Source organism: Felis catus, chromosome D2, assembly GCF_018350175.1.
Source record: "Felis catus isolate Fca126 chromosome D2, F.catus_Fca126_mat1.0, whole genome shotgun sequence".
Lineage (NCBI taxonomy): Eukaryota > Metazoa > Chordata > Mammalia > Carnivora > Felidae > Felis > Felis catus.
The window spans coordinates 84,860,001-84,872,500 of NC_058378.1; the positions used below are offsets into that span (position 1 = coordinate 84,860,001).

The following is a 12,500-nucleotide window of genomic DNA, read 5'->3' on the forward strand; positions in this document are numbered from 1 at the left end:
GATGCTGGGAAAGCCAGGAGCAGGGAGTCCAGCCGGACTTTGTGGAAATCTCTCCCTCGGGCTCCACCTCCCTGCGAGCCTGTGGCACTGGGCCGCGCACCTCTGGGCACCCGTCCTCAACCTGGCCCTCTCTGATCGTCGACCAGCTTCTGGGTCTCTGACCACCTGTGGCATCAGTCTCATGGGGCTTTGCAACACGGTTGACCCCGGCACCTCCAGTGTGGTATGCACGCTTCCTCCCCCCACCTGCACCGACCGTTGGTCCCTCTAGAACTTTACTATTTTTTTCCAAATATATATTATTGTATAATATTATATATATTATACGTTTGCTTTCTTGCCTTCTCTTGATCTAGAAATTGGCAACTTTGAATTATGTTATGTGTACATTATTATCTGCCTGCTTCACCTTAATTTTATGCCATTAGTTTAGTTTACACCATTTCATTAAATATACTTTAACAGCGTGATCTTAATGGCTTAGTAGAATATATAATATTCATTATACGGCTATATCATAATTCAGTTAATGATTGTCATTTTTAGGTATTTGGGTCCTTCCTGGGTTTTTAAGTACATATTTACTGCAGCGAATAAGCTTGTGCTTAAAGTCTTGCCTCATCTCTGATTATTTCCTTAAGATTGATTCCTACCAGTGGAATTAGTGTGTCAAAGGATATGAACGTTGTTAAGTCTCTTGATATAACGTCGAATTGATTTCTAGAGGGTTGTACCCACTCACTCCTCTATCGACAACTCTGAGAATGCCCATTTCTCCACCAGTAGGATTGAGATCAGCTTGTAAGTAAAATCCTTTCTAATTTAATAGATGAAAAAAAATTCTTCTCGTTATTTTGATGTGCATTTTTGAGTCAGGTTGACTATATTTTCCTAAGCTTATCCATCACTTGTGGTGTTCCCTTGTGAACCGACTGTGAATTTCTCCTGTTTTTCTTCAGGGTATCTAGTCTTATTGATTTGCAGAAGCTCATTGTGTATTGAGATGTAAACCCTTTGTTGTAATTGTTGCAAGTTTCTCTCTGTCTCTACTGGTGGCCCCGGGCCCGCACCAGCCTTGGCTCTGCTGGCCCATAGTACCAGGGCAGGGCTCGGTGTCTCGTGGATGGAAACACAAGTTTCCGGCTTCATCAGAGCTAGTGAGTCGCACCCCACTGTCAGGGTCTGAGTGAGGGTCTGTCCACGGTCCCAGTATCAGCACAGCAGTGGGCGTGTTCTGACGGGGCGGGGGTGGGGGATGCCCATGCTCCCCTCTGACATTCATTTCCTTTCTGGCCAACACCTCCGACTTCGTTGTGGCTCATTCGGACCCTGCTAGCCAAACCATTAGGGACCGTCTTTCCCTCTGCTTCCTCATCCTGCTCCTCAGTCGCCCATAACAGAAGCTTTTGCTAAGCCCAGGCTGGGGTGGGGGAGTTGGCTGAGGACTCGAGCCTTACAGCCCAGTCCTCTGGCTCTGCCTCCTGGGGGCCTGCCTCAGTGCCCCTTCCTGTCCCCCTCCTGTCCCTGCACCACGTGAATGACTCCTGCACTCAGCCCCTCTGCCCCTGGTTACACCGCAGATGCCGTGTGGACCCCAGGGGCACCCAGTGTGCACAGAGACATCTGAGCCTCAGGGGACAGGGGCCGGACAGGCCACTTCCCAGCTTCTGGCCTGGTTGGGTCAAGCCCTGGGTGCAACACATGTCCTTCCTGAGGTTGGAACTCCCCAGGGGGCACAGTGGCTCTCTTCCCTCCAGATGGTCAGTGTCTCTCTCGCTTTCTGCCCCCACTCCCTCCCTGCAGGTGTCGGCAACCTCAGTTAGTGGAAAGAGCAGGGTTTGGAGACTAGAAACTTCTTTAGACTCTGGCCCTGGTCCTTCCAGCCCTGTGACTTCAGGCTGGTCATGTCACCTCTCCAGACCACAGTTTTGTCACCTAAGAGGAGGAACTGGCCCCGTGGGATTGCTAAAATGACCTATAAACCCCGAGGTCCAGCAGGTGTTGGGGGGGGGCGGTGGCCAAAATGACCTACAAACCCCCCCAGGTCCAGCAGGTGTTGGGGGGGGCGGTGGCTAAAATGACCTACAAACCCCGAGGTCCAGCAGGTGTTGGGGGGGCGGTGGCTAAAATGACCTACAAACCCCCCCAGGTCCAGCAGGTGTTGCGGGGGGGCAGTGGCTAAAATGACCTACAAACCCCCCAGGTCCAGCAGGTGTTGGGGGGGGCGGTGGCCAAAATGACCTACAAACCCCCCCAGGTCCAGCAGGTGTTGGGGGGGCAGTGGCCAAAATGACCTACAAACCCCCCCATGTCCAGCAGGTGTTGGGGGGGGCAGTGGCCAAAATGACCTACAAACCCCCCCCAGGTCCAAGCAGGTGTTGGGGGGGGCGGTGGCCAAAATGACCTACAAACCCCCCCAGGTCCAGCAGGTGTTGTGGGGGGTGGTGGCTAAAATGACCTACAAACACCGAGGTCCAGCAGGTTTTGGGGGGGCGGTGGCTAAAATGACCTACAAACCCCCCCAGGTCCAGCAGGTGTTGTGGGGGGGGACGGTGCTTGTGTGCTGTCCAGAAATGTGTGGCATACTCAACTCACTTCGGAGATTACATTTTAAAAGGGTATCTCCAAGGAATCTTGAGTCAGGAATGATGTTCACTTTCCTCCTGAAGTTGTGCCTACCCTGACCTTGCCCTGGGCCGGGCCTGGTGCCCAGCGTAGGATGAGAGGTTGAGGAGGGCACGTCTGTGTCTTGTCCTCAGGAACCTCGAAGTCCACCCAGCGTATGATGGGAGAGCCCCTGGGAGGCCAGCAGCAGGTGGCCTTGAGTAGCTCCCAGGTTAGGGAGCACACGGGGCAAGCCTCCCTCAACTGGCCTGAGAGAAAGGGGAGACCTCGCCCTGGAGCGAGCATTTGGGCTCAGAACGGATGGCTGAGTAGGAATTAGCCAGCTATCACCGTGGCCCCAGATCACCAGCTGTTGGTGGATAAGGCCTGGACACTCCCTGGGGCGCCGTGCGGGTGTGGCCCAGAGCCGGTTCGGGACGTGGGTGGGTACGAACCAAAGCTTCCTACGCTGCCAAGAGAAAGTGTCTCGTGGGCCATGAGTGGCTCACGAGTGCAGACCTAGAAATCACCGTGAGTCCCCAGGTTAAGGCACGGCTGGCTTCCGAGTTCAGCGGTGCCGGCTCCTGTCGGGGGTTCCCTTCGCCAGACCTGGGCGGGGGCAGAGTCAGAACGGCGTGAGTCTGCTCCCGTCTGTCCCCGGGCCAGGGGCTGGGAGCTGTGTGCACACTGGCTCCCAGCGCCGGACTGGCAACTTGCTCTCTGTGAAACTGGGAAATGACAAATGACCAAAAAATCAATTTGTAATCTGATTGGAGGTTTCTGATTTCCTCTGATGAGTTTAAATTTCATTAAAAGCAACCTTATTCCAACATAAAAGGAATCCTTGAAGGGTAAAACAGGGGATTGTCTCACCGAGCATAAAGCCTCCCGACTCTTTTGTGTGATGTATTCATCGCATTAATTGTGAGGGCCAACCTGCCGTGTCTGTTAGAAGCTGTGCTGTTATCAGGGCCCGGGATCGGCCGGGCGCGCTCAGAGCACAAGGACTCACATTCAAAACTCGCTCTTTGGCGTATTGGCACTTGAGTTATCAACAACTCCTCTTATCTGCTGGGAGGGGGCTCGCGGCTCGGGGGGACAGAAGCCGCTACAAATCGCCACCCCAGCCGCCCCTCTGCATTCTCCTAATTGTATGTATTCTCTGGAAAAAAATGATCATCACGGCCTCTTGTCTTGATGAGAAATTGACATTTTCGGAGGACTTCTCTGGGCGCTCCGAGCGAGGAGATAAGGCTGAGTTGTTTTAAAGGAGAGTGGCCCGTCTTTCCTTTCAGGGGCCCTCTCTATTGCTCTCAGTGACCCACTTGATGAGTATGGATTTCGCGAGGCCTTTTTCAGCATTTGAACTATAAAAGGTTCAGAATGACACCACCCCTTATAGACAAAAGATAACCTTGCCCTTTGAATATATTGATTCTTTATTAACTAGGCTGTTTAATGCAATGAAATGAGGCATTAGACGGAAGCCCATTTCAAGTGCTTTGAATAATCTTTAAAAGCTTGAAAGACCTTAAAAGGCGGCCTGACAATAATTGGCATACATCTGGAGAGAATGCGGTTCCTGCTTCTGATTCGAAACACAAACATGAAACAATTTCTCCCCAGGTTGTAGGGCCTGGGGAGCCGGCCCTGGGGAGGCGGCCCTCCCCACCCCCCCCACCCCCTGCCGCCCAGGCTGGCACTTCTGGCACCCACTCAGAGTGAGGGAGGAGGGGACTCTGGTCCCCAGCCCCACCCCCAGCACCTTGGGAAGGAGCCCAGGGGGAGGCGGGAGGGGGGGCGGCCTGCAGCCTTGTGCCCCCTGAGCCTCCTTTTCTTTGCTGTCTCTTTAAGGCTGAAACAAGAATGCAGTCAAAGGAACCTGTCAGTGACAGGAGAGAAAGGTATTCACAAGTTTCTTTATGTTTTGAATAATTGTTTCCTGTTTTGCTCAGCAGAACAAGTAATTAAGATGACATTTGTGAGTACTAATTTGGATCACACTTATGTGTATGTGTTACAGAGCTGCAAGCCAAAACATGCAAAACCAGCCTTTCATTGAGGAGAAAATGAAAAATACAGAATGAAATGAAGGGGAGTTTCAAGAACTTGCAGGAGCCGAGCTTCTGTGCAAATGAGAAGCCCGGGGCAGATGGCGCCCTCGTTATCCTCGTTATCGTCGGTGCCCATGCTGGTGGATGCAGACCGGCCGCGGTGCAGAGGGTCCACTTTCCCGCTGCCGTGGACCCGGAACCGCTTGGTGGCATCCCAGGTGGGACCTCGGCCGGCACGGCCATCTGGTGCCCTGGTGCCTGCCCGCCCGTCCAGAGCCCAAAGCCGGTTCTTGCCCCGGCGGGGCGCGGTGGTGGGGGTGGAGGGAGGGGGTGTGTACCCGAGCTCTCGCCCTCTACCTGCCCGCGCCCTCCAGTTCCAAAGCAGAGGCGGGGGGGGCCGGGGGGGGGTGCAGTCTCCAGGTTGGTTATATGCCACGGTGCGTGACACAGGGTCACATACAGACATTTGAGTGCAACATACGTACAGACGGCCCCTCCGGGGACCGGAGCCCTAAGAATTTCTCTGTGCAGGTTACAAGAGTGGTTTAAGGACTGATAACTTTGTAGAAGGTGGTTCTACGAATCACTTTTATCTCAGCCAAGACACAGCCCTGGGGCCCAGGTGTCGAAGGAACACCCACCCCACCCCCACCCCAGTCTGTATCTGCATGCGCTGTGCCACTCATTTTAATCAAAACAGATAAAATTACCCAAAGTGAAATTCACAGACAAGAAATACTTTAATTAAATATTGTGTAAAATGAACATTTTTATACAGTTAAATATCTGAAAAAATGTACAGATAAAACAATCTTATTGTAGGGTCTTTAACAGTAAAATCTACCATTTAGTGAAGCGCTCAATTTTGAGACCATGAAGCGATGAGGGGCATTGACTAATTAATCTAAAACACAAACCGAGTGCAGGGATGAGGAAACTTGCAAACGTTCTTAACATGTACACGTGAGCTTGTTTTTAGATCAAACCCTTACTTACACAAAATAAAACGGAGGCAATTTAGTTCCAAAGTGACTTCTCAGGCTTTTCCACGTAGCTAAGCCTTAGCCGTCGGAGGGCCGGGCCGTGACCCGCTGACCACCCGGGACATTCTGGTCGTTCAGTCCCTCGAATGAGCACTTTCCTAAGTTGTGCATGGTTTTGTGTGTGTGTGTGTGTGTGTGTGTGTGTGTGTGTGTGTGTGTTTTGTCAAAGTTTTTTAAAGTCCTTCCTTTTGGTTTTAAATCTGATTTCTGCTGCCGTTTGCAAAACAGTTGCTGTGCTGTGTGAAGCATTTAACGCAAAGGGAAAAGACGAACCCTCTGGTGTCACTGCAGGTTTGGCACGAAGAGGCACAGGATCTGAAGGAGGTCATTTCGGTTTAAAAAGGACAGGTCTGACCGCAAAATACATATATATATTATATATATTATGTGTAATATATATAATATATATATAGAATTATTTTAAAAAAAACAGTTTAAAAACCAGCGGTGATTTTGGTCCCCCCCACCCCCCCCCCCAAAAAAACCTCTCTGATTCCTAGGTGGGCCTGGGAGGGCACAGAACACAGCAGAATCAGACGCGGGAAGGAGCGACACATCGCAACAGGTTTGTGCTTTTGTGTGTGTGTGTGTGTGTAGACACCCTAATCTCCAAATGAAATCGTAACAGTTGTGTTGTAAGCCTGTGATAAAATAGCACAAAGGTTCTTTAAAGAAGTCCACTTTTAAGGCATCAGAGAAGTTAATGTGGCAAACATTTTAATTAAAACATCAGAAGTAAATTTTATTTTAAACTTTAGGCCTCTGAATTTTTCCAGTAAACACAGTTCAGCTATGTGGCAAAGTCGTGGGTGGCAGCTAAAATGACTTTTTACATTCTACAGAAAAATAAGGACACAGCCCCAAACGGTGTCCCCTCTTCACGGCTGTTCCACATGCACGAAATCTACTAGGATTTTCACAGCCGAGTGGCACCGTTTTTGTGTTGACTATACAACAACCTTTGTTTTCAAAAGTATTTGTTCAGATAACTTAAAAATAATATAAAAATAAACAATGAATTTGACTTTTCCTCAAAATAAAAAAGAAAGAAAAAAAAAAAGGATGGGAAGTCTAAACAAAAGCAAATCTTTGAAGGACAAATGAAATTCCAGGACACCGGTTCACTTTAACAAAGCAGATCAGAGAGACAGCTCTTGGCTTAACGGTGTTCCCAACACCGGGCCGTGATCAAAAACCGATACAGACAGGAAAAAGAAAACAGCGGTAAAAGCAATGTACAAAATCTCAAAGATAAATACAATATTTATAATCGATATGTTACAAAAGAAAGTCCCTTAGCAACTGTAAGTGTTCATGGAAAAGTGTTGAATGGAGACCATTTTATTCCTTATGAGACACATAAGGAAGAAAACGTGTTTTTTCTAAATATTTAAGTGGATCTGAAAAAAATTCAAGACAAGTGTATAAATATTTAGCTACAACTTTGGCAAAATCACAAAAGTCTACAATTTTATAACCACATACAAAACACATTAGGGAAGAAGGAGCTAGAAGTCAAAAGGACAACTTCTGGTACAAGAAACATGGACCTCACAGTAGCCTAAGAATGCAATAGTATACAGTGCTAGCAAAAGTTGAAAAAATGTTGCAGATCACACTTGCTTAACAGGAAGTTCTAGCGGTGGGAGAAGATTTCAACCAACAGACAGTAGCATTTTTTTTTTCTGTCAGTGTGCTTGTTGAAGGCAAGAGAATTCAATATCAAAGTTACAATTTCTAACTACAATAAGTTACAAAGTTTCATTTCATTAAGATGAAGGTAAGCAATGATAAACCCTCCCTCCCTCCCTGCCACCCGAATTCAAGTCCTCCTTCCTTCCAGTTCGATGGCTCACGCCTCCTTGGCCCCCCTTTTTTTTTTTTCACCACAAAAAAATATTTCACATTATAGAGATACACAACCATTGTGAATCTAAGTATGAGCACAGAAAAATGGTTGGAGGCATTTTTCATCAGTGTTTCATGATAATCAAAATGGTGCATTCACAAAGTTTCTCCCAACACATAGCAAGTACTAGACATAGCCAAGACGGAGTCAGAAACTTTATACAAAATAGGCGTCACTTTGTTTTCCTTAGTCTTCAGATCTGAGAAATGTGAAAATATGAGAAAAGTTCAGTCAATAAAATGGAATTGTTCATGAAGAAGTAGGCTGTTTGCATGTTGATTCTTAATAGTTTAAATAAAATCTTTAAACAAAGTCTTTTGTAGCGTCTCCGCTGCTGCTGACAGCTTGAAGATCACGGTCTCCAGCAGCAGGCCCTCTACGCTAAACGTGTCCCCTGAAGTCCGTCGTGGTGCCGGGTGCTGCGGAGGGGGGAGCGAGCCCCTCACATCGGCGGGACTACCAGCCCAGACATAGCTGAAAGAGAGAGGCGGCAGGTTACTCTTGCGGCCGGGCGGCCTTCGCCGTGGGTGCACGTGCCTTCCGTTAACCAGGCTCGGTTAAGGTGCTGGGGGGGGGCAGGGGGGGGCATCTACTTCACGGGAGTGGGGTACGTGTGGGGACAAACCCCCCCCACGACCTTCCACGCTGCAGCCCCTCCTCAAAGACTCCCTGGGGGGGGGGGTGGGGGGGTGGGGGAAGGGCTGCCGCCTCCCCCGTGTCTCAGTGGCTCGTTTACAGCAGACGGAGGCCCCGGGCTCCCCAGAGGCCACCTCTGTCGACAGATGTGAACCAAGCCGGTCACTTCTGTGACGCCAGCCAGGGCTGGCCTGCAGGCCCGGTGGGACCCAGGCGCTGCGCTCGCTCCCTCTGTGAAAACCGGAGGGGCCTGGACTTCCCCTCCGCCTTGAGCCCTTGCCTCTGACCACCTGCTGATTGGTCCATATCGTAATGGTGAGTCTCAGGCTCTCCAAGAGCAAAGCCGCTCACAGCCCAGCTGCCCTGCGATCTCAAGGCCGAGGCCCCGAAGAGACCCAAGTCACAGCCCCACCTCAGGGGGGCTCTTTTTCTCCTCCTCTACGAGTAAGAAACTTGGTGCTAAAAGGCCAAGCGCGGCTGACGCCTTCCAGTGAACTCCTGGCACGAATAGAATTTAAAATCTTTTAACTTTAGCGTTAATTTTTGTCAGAATGATCACTCTCGTTAATTTACGTATAATGTATCGATACATTCGTTCACGTGGTGATGTGAGCTTCAATTTCCCAGTTCATCAATTTGCACAGCATTCATTCCTCTCCGACTCACCGTTACAACATTATGGTTCGGCAGGCCCGTGTGCACACCCCGCGTGGGTGTGCCGTCCTCCCGTGGGCCTCCGCACCGTGTGGACGGTGGACGGGCCGTGGCCCCCGGCCACCTGCCTCTCAAGCAGCTCTGGGCCGCGGGCCGGTCGGCGGCGCACGGGGCCTGGGCGTCCCTCTCATACGACTAAGATGTTGGGAACACAATTATTTCAAATCACGGATACCTTTCCAGTTCCTTTTTTGAGCATTAGTTCATCAAAGTGAAATATGCCACCGACTTCACAAAAGGGCCAGTTTGTCTTCTCCACGGTAGCGTCCTCAGCACCCAGCAGAGAGCCTGGCACATAGTAGGCGCTCAGTAAATACTGGTTGAATGGATTCATTTTTTTAAAGGAGTAACTGGATTTGACTTTCACCGGGAGGAGCATATACCAAAGGTGGTGTCTGAAAGAGGCCAGACGACGGCCACTTAATTCAGTGCCTGTGGCCCCAGTGAGTCACAAAGAGCCACGCGGTAAGATCACGAGGCCTAGGGGCACTCACGTGGCCCACCCGCCGCACACCTCACGGGCCACCGTGCGGCCTATGCTGCCCGGAGGGACCCAGCCCTGGGCAGGCACTGGGTGCCTGCTCCACGTGGCCCCGGCCGTGGGCAGCTGCGTCCACGGGATGCCTCCCCCTGCCCCCGGGACCAGCCCTTCTCCCTCCTGAGCGTGTGAGAGGCATCGCCTAGAGATTCCAACTCCCCCCACCCCCCACCCCGGTGGTCACGCATGCACGGCCCCGATCTCGGTGCACCCCTTTCCGAGGACCGCACGGCCCGCTGGCCCCAGGTCTGCCGCGCCAGGCTGAGAAGGCAGGCTGGGACTCGGGACACAGCGAGCGTGCTGGCTCTGAGCCGGGCCCCGCGGGTGACCGCGGGCCCCGCCGTCCCCATCCTGAGGCCGTCACGCCGCCCGTGGGCCAGGGGGCCGCAAGCCCAGGCGCCACAGGCGGGGCGCACCCTGCTCTCACTTGGCGGGCGCCAGCCGTGAAGGCCCGTTTGCCGCGTGGACGTCCACCACGACCCCCAAGCGGTTCCCCTTTCCTGAGGGCAGGGGCGGCTTTACCACGAGGACGCCGTGGCTTAGGTTGGAAGCAGGAGGGAACGGTTTTCTTCCACCAGGGTCTGTTACGGGTGGGGGTGCGCGAGCGGGTGTTGCTTCTGCGGAGACCGGGAGGGGCACGCGGCATCGCGGCCACCAGAGGAGAGCATGCCTGGGGGCGGGGGGACGGGGCAGGGCAGGGGGGGGGGCCGGAGGAAGGGCCGGGGCGCCGCCCCTCACCTTGGAGTCCGTTCCCGTTGGCGCTGGTGCAGGAGGGAGGAGGAGAAGCTTGGGGCCGGACCACGGGCGCGAAGGCGCTCTTTTGTTTCACTGCAGAGATGACATTGGCAGGTGAGAATGAGAAAATGCCGTGGGTACCGCTACAGTTTGAAGGGAGGGTGACCGAAGAGGCTGCCACGGTGGGGCTGGACGGCACTACTGTAACAAAGCAAACAGGGTCAGGACGCACGGCGCCGGCACGGCAACACCACGCAGGGAGGGGGCTGGCGGGGCCTCGCCCGGGACGCCGCGGCCAGTGGGGCAGGGGCGACCCGCTGCCGGCTCGGCCGCTCTCTGGATGCCAGGCGAACTCTCGGGGGGGCGGGGGGGGGCGGGGCGGGGGGGGCGCGGGGCTGTGGCTTCCCGCCGGGCGGCCCCCATTTCGCTTCCGATTTGGCTCGGGTTCCCGGGGCGGCCTCGCGGGGCCCCACCGTCGGCCAGTGGCCAATGTGCCGCCGCCACGTGGACCCCCAGCCTCCAGAGCCACCCTCCCTTTTGGTCCAGCAGCTCACATCCCAGAACAGCCAAGCAATATGCACACATTCGACGTGGTAGGTGAACATGAATCCGTGTGACGACAAAACAGACACTTACTGCCGTAGGGAGAGTTAGCGGAGGAGCCATTAAGAAATCCAGGCGAGCCCGGGACCCCTAGATTGGCCATGGCGCCACTTCCATATCCATTCATGCTAGTGCTGACTGTGTTGTAATTGGACTGCTGGGGAGTACTGCTGGGGACGTAGCCTCGCGGGGACACGCTGCTTGTATTGCGACTGTAGCCGACTGTTGAAACCCCCCCCCCGGCCAAAAATAACGTTATTATCAGGCAGAGACACTCGGGGGGGGTCTCCCCGCGAATCCGTACCACATATTCAACACCGTCAATCGACCTCACGCTCTACGCCAGCCCCAGCGCCTCGCGCCAGCTCGGACGACCTCGCGGCGCCAACCCTGCCCCGGCGCCTGCTCGCCGGGCCCCGCTCCGGGTCTCTGTTGGCTTCGACAGCCAGCCGAGCGCGCTTCGATCTAACCGTCAGCGGCTTCCAGGATTCTCTTTAGAAGCAATTACCGACAGCCTGGATTCGCGGGCTGTCCCCCCACACTACGTGAACTTTCGGCCTCCGCAGACCTTCAAATGCCATGGCTGACAGCGAGAGCTTGTTTGTGGCCGCAACTCCCCGGGAAGGGCTGTTTTGGGGTCTTCGTTCTTACGGTTACCATTTCTGCGCGTGTGGGGGAGGGGTGGGGAGCGGCAGCCTCGCTCCCGCCGCGGGGGAGCGGGCGGACGGCAGGAGAGGGGTTTTCTGAGACTGCTGCCTGCACGGATTTTAAAGAGGAGAACTAAACAAGGCGCTCAGAACCGGCTCACGCGACAAGGTCCCGCGGCCCGCGGCGGCCGGGCCACCGCGTGATGGGGGAAGGTGCGCTGCGGGCGGGCGGGGGGGCTGGGGGGGCAGGGAGCTTCTCTCCCCTCGCTGGTTCCGGGCCCCACCCGTGCAGCATATCCGAGAAGGGTCCCCTCCGCTTACTATGCCACAGCTGCCCGTGGCTGCTCCCAGCCTCTCAAGGAAACGTCTAGCAAAGACCGGGCAGCCGAGTGGCAGGAGGCGCAGCTGCAGTAATTAGCTCTGGGCTCTGGGCGCTCCGTGGCGCGAGGACCTGGCCGCAGAGGACGGAGCGCGGCAGGCCTTCCCGTCGCACCCAGGGCGTGGGCAGCTGGCTGTGTCTGGGCAAGGGGGCCACCCTTGCTCGGCCGCGTACCTTGGTCATTGGCTTGTGACGTCTCCGAGACGTTAACGGCTAGCTGGCTGCTGAAGGAGTTCACGCCCATCATGCCCGTGTGCGCGGGAGTGTTGCCCAGGGTGGGGATCTGGTTGTGATTGCGGGGGACGCTGTAAAGCGCCTCGGCGATGTCCGCTGCCCGCTTCAGGATGATCTCCTAGGGCAGGAGGGCAAGTGCGCGTTCTGCCCCAAGCTCCCGGGTCGCGCTGGGGAGCACCGCCCCCCCCCACCTTGCCCCCCCCTCCCCGGCCCCGCCAAGGCCAAATAACCGTGACAAAAGTTCTTTTGTAGTTACAACTTCCCTTAGGAAAATAATCTAACGGTGCTTCTGAGAGGGCACGTCTGCTCTGTTCTGCACCCACAGCCCAGGGGCCCCCGAAGGCGCGCACAGAAGCTGGGGAGGCGTGGAAGGCACCGGAGTCAGAGGAGCATCTCGAATACCC

The 12,500-nt window shown here is 54.2% G+C and overlaps 1 protein-coding gene and 1 long non-coding RNA gene across 16 annotated transcripts in view; one reads left to right on the forward strand and one right to left on the reverse strand.

The window, feature by feature from the left end:
- LOC109492784 overlaps window positions 1-12,500 on the forward strand; it is a 14,759-nt gene that overhangs the window by 1,689 nt on the left and 570 nt on the right. For both annotated transcript variants that reach the window (XR_006587425.1, XR_002736990.2), the window contains 4 exons: window positions 4,459-4,508; window positions 4,628-4,876; window positions 6,202-8,104; window positions 12,422-12,500. The exon at window positions 12,422-12,500 is cut by the window's right edge and continues 570 nt beyond it. This is a non-coding gene — a long non-coding RNA (uncharacterized LOC109492784). The remainder of the gene's footprint in view (window positions 1-4,458; window positions 4,509-4,627; window positions 4,877-6,201; window positions 8,105-12,421) is intronic.
- EBF3 (EBF transcription factor 3) overlaps window positions 5,380-12,500 on the reverse strand; it is a 127,879-nt gene continuing 120,758 nt past the window's right edge. For 2 of the 14 annotated variants that reach the window (XM_023241102.2, XM_023241104.2), the window contains 5 exons: window positions 12,037-12,214; window positions 10,870-11,058; window positions 10,237-10,434; window positions 9,136-9,248; window positions 5,380-8,084 (listed from right to left, as the gene is read on the reverse strand). In XM_023241102.2, coding sequence (XP_023096870.1) covers window positions 8,067-8,084; window positions 9,136-9,248; window positions 10,237-10,434; window positions 10,870-11,058; window positions 12,037-12,214 — 696 coding nt within the window. In that variant the 3' untranslated portion in view covers window positions 5,380-8,066. Of the gene's footprint in view, window positions 8,085-9,135; window positions 9,356-10,236; window positions 10,435-10,869; window positions 11,059-12,036; window positions 12,215-12,500 lie in introns of those variants that run through there. The other 12 variants (XM_023241107.2, XM_045040854.1, XM_023241110.2 and 9 more) reach the window with 9 other exon arrangements.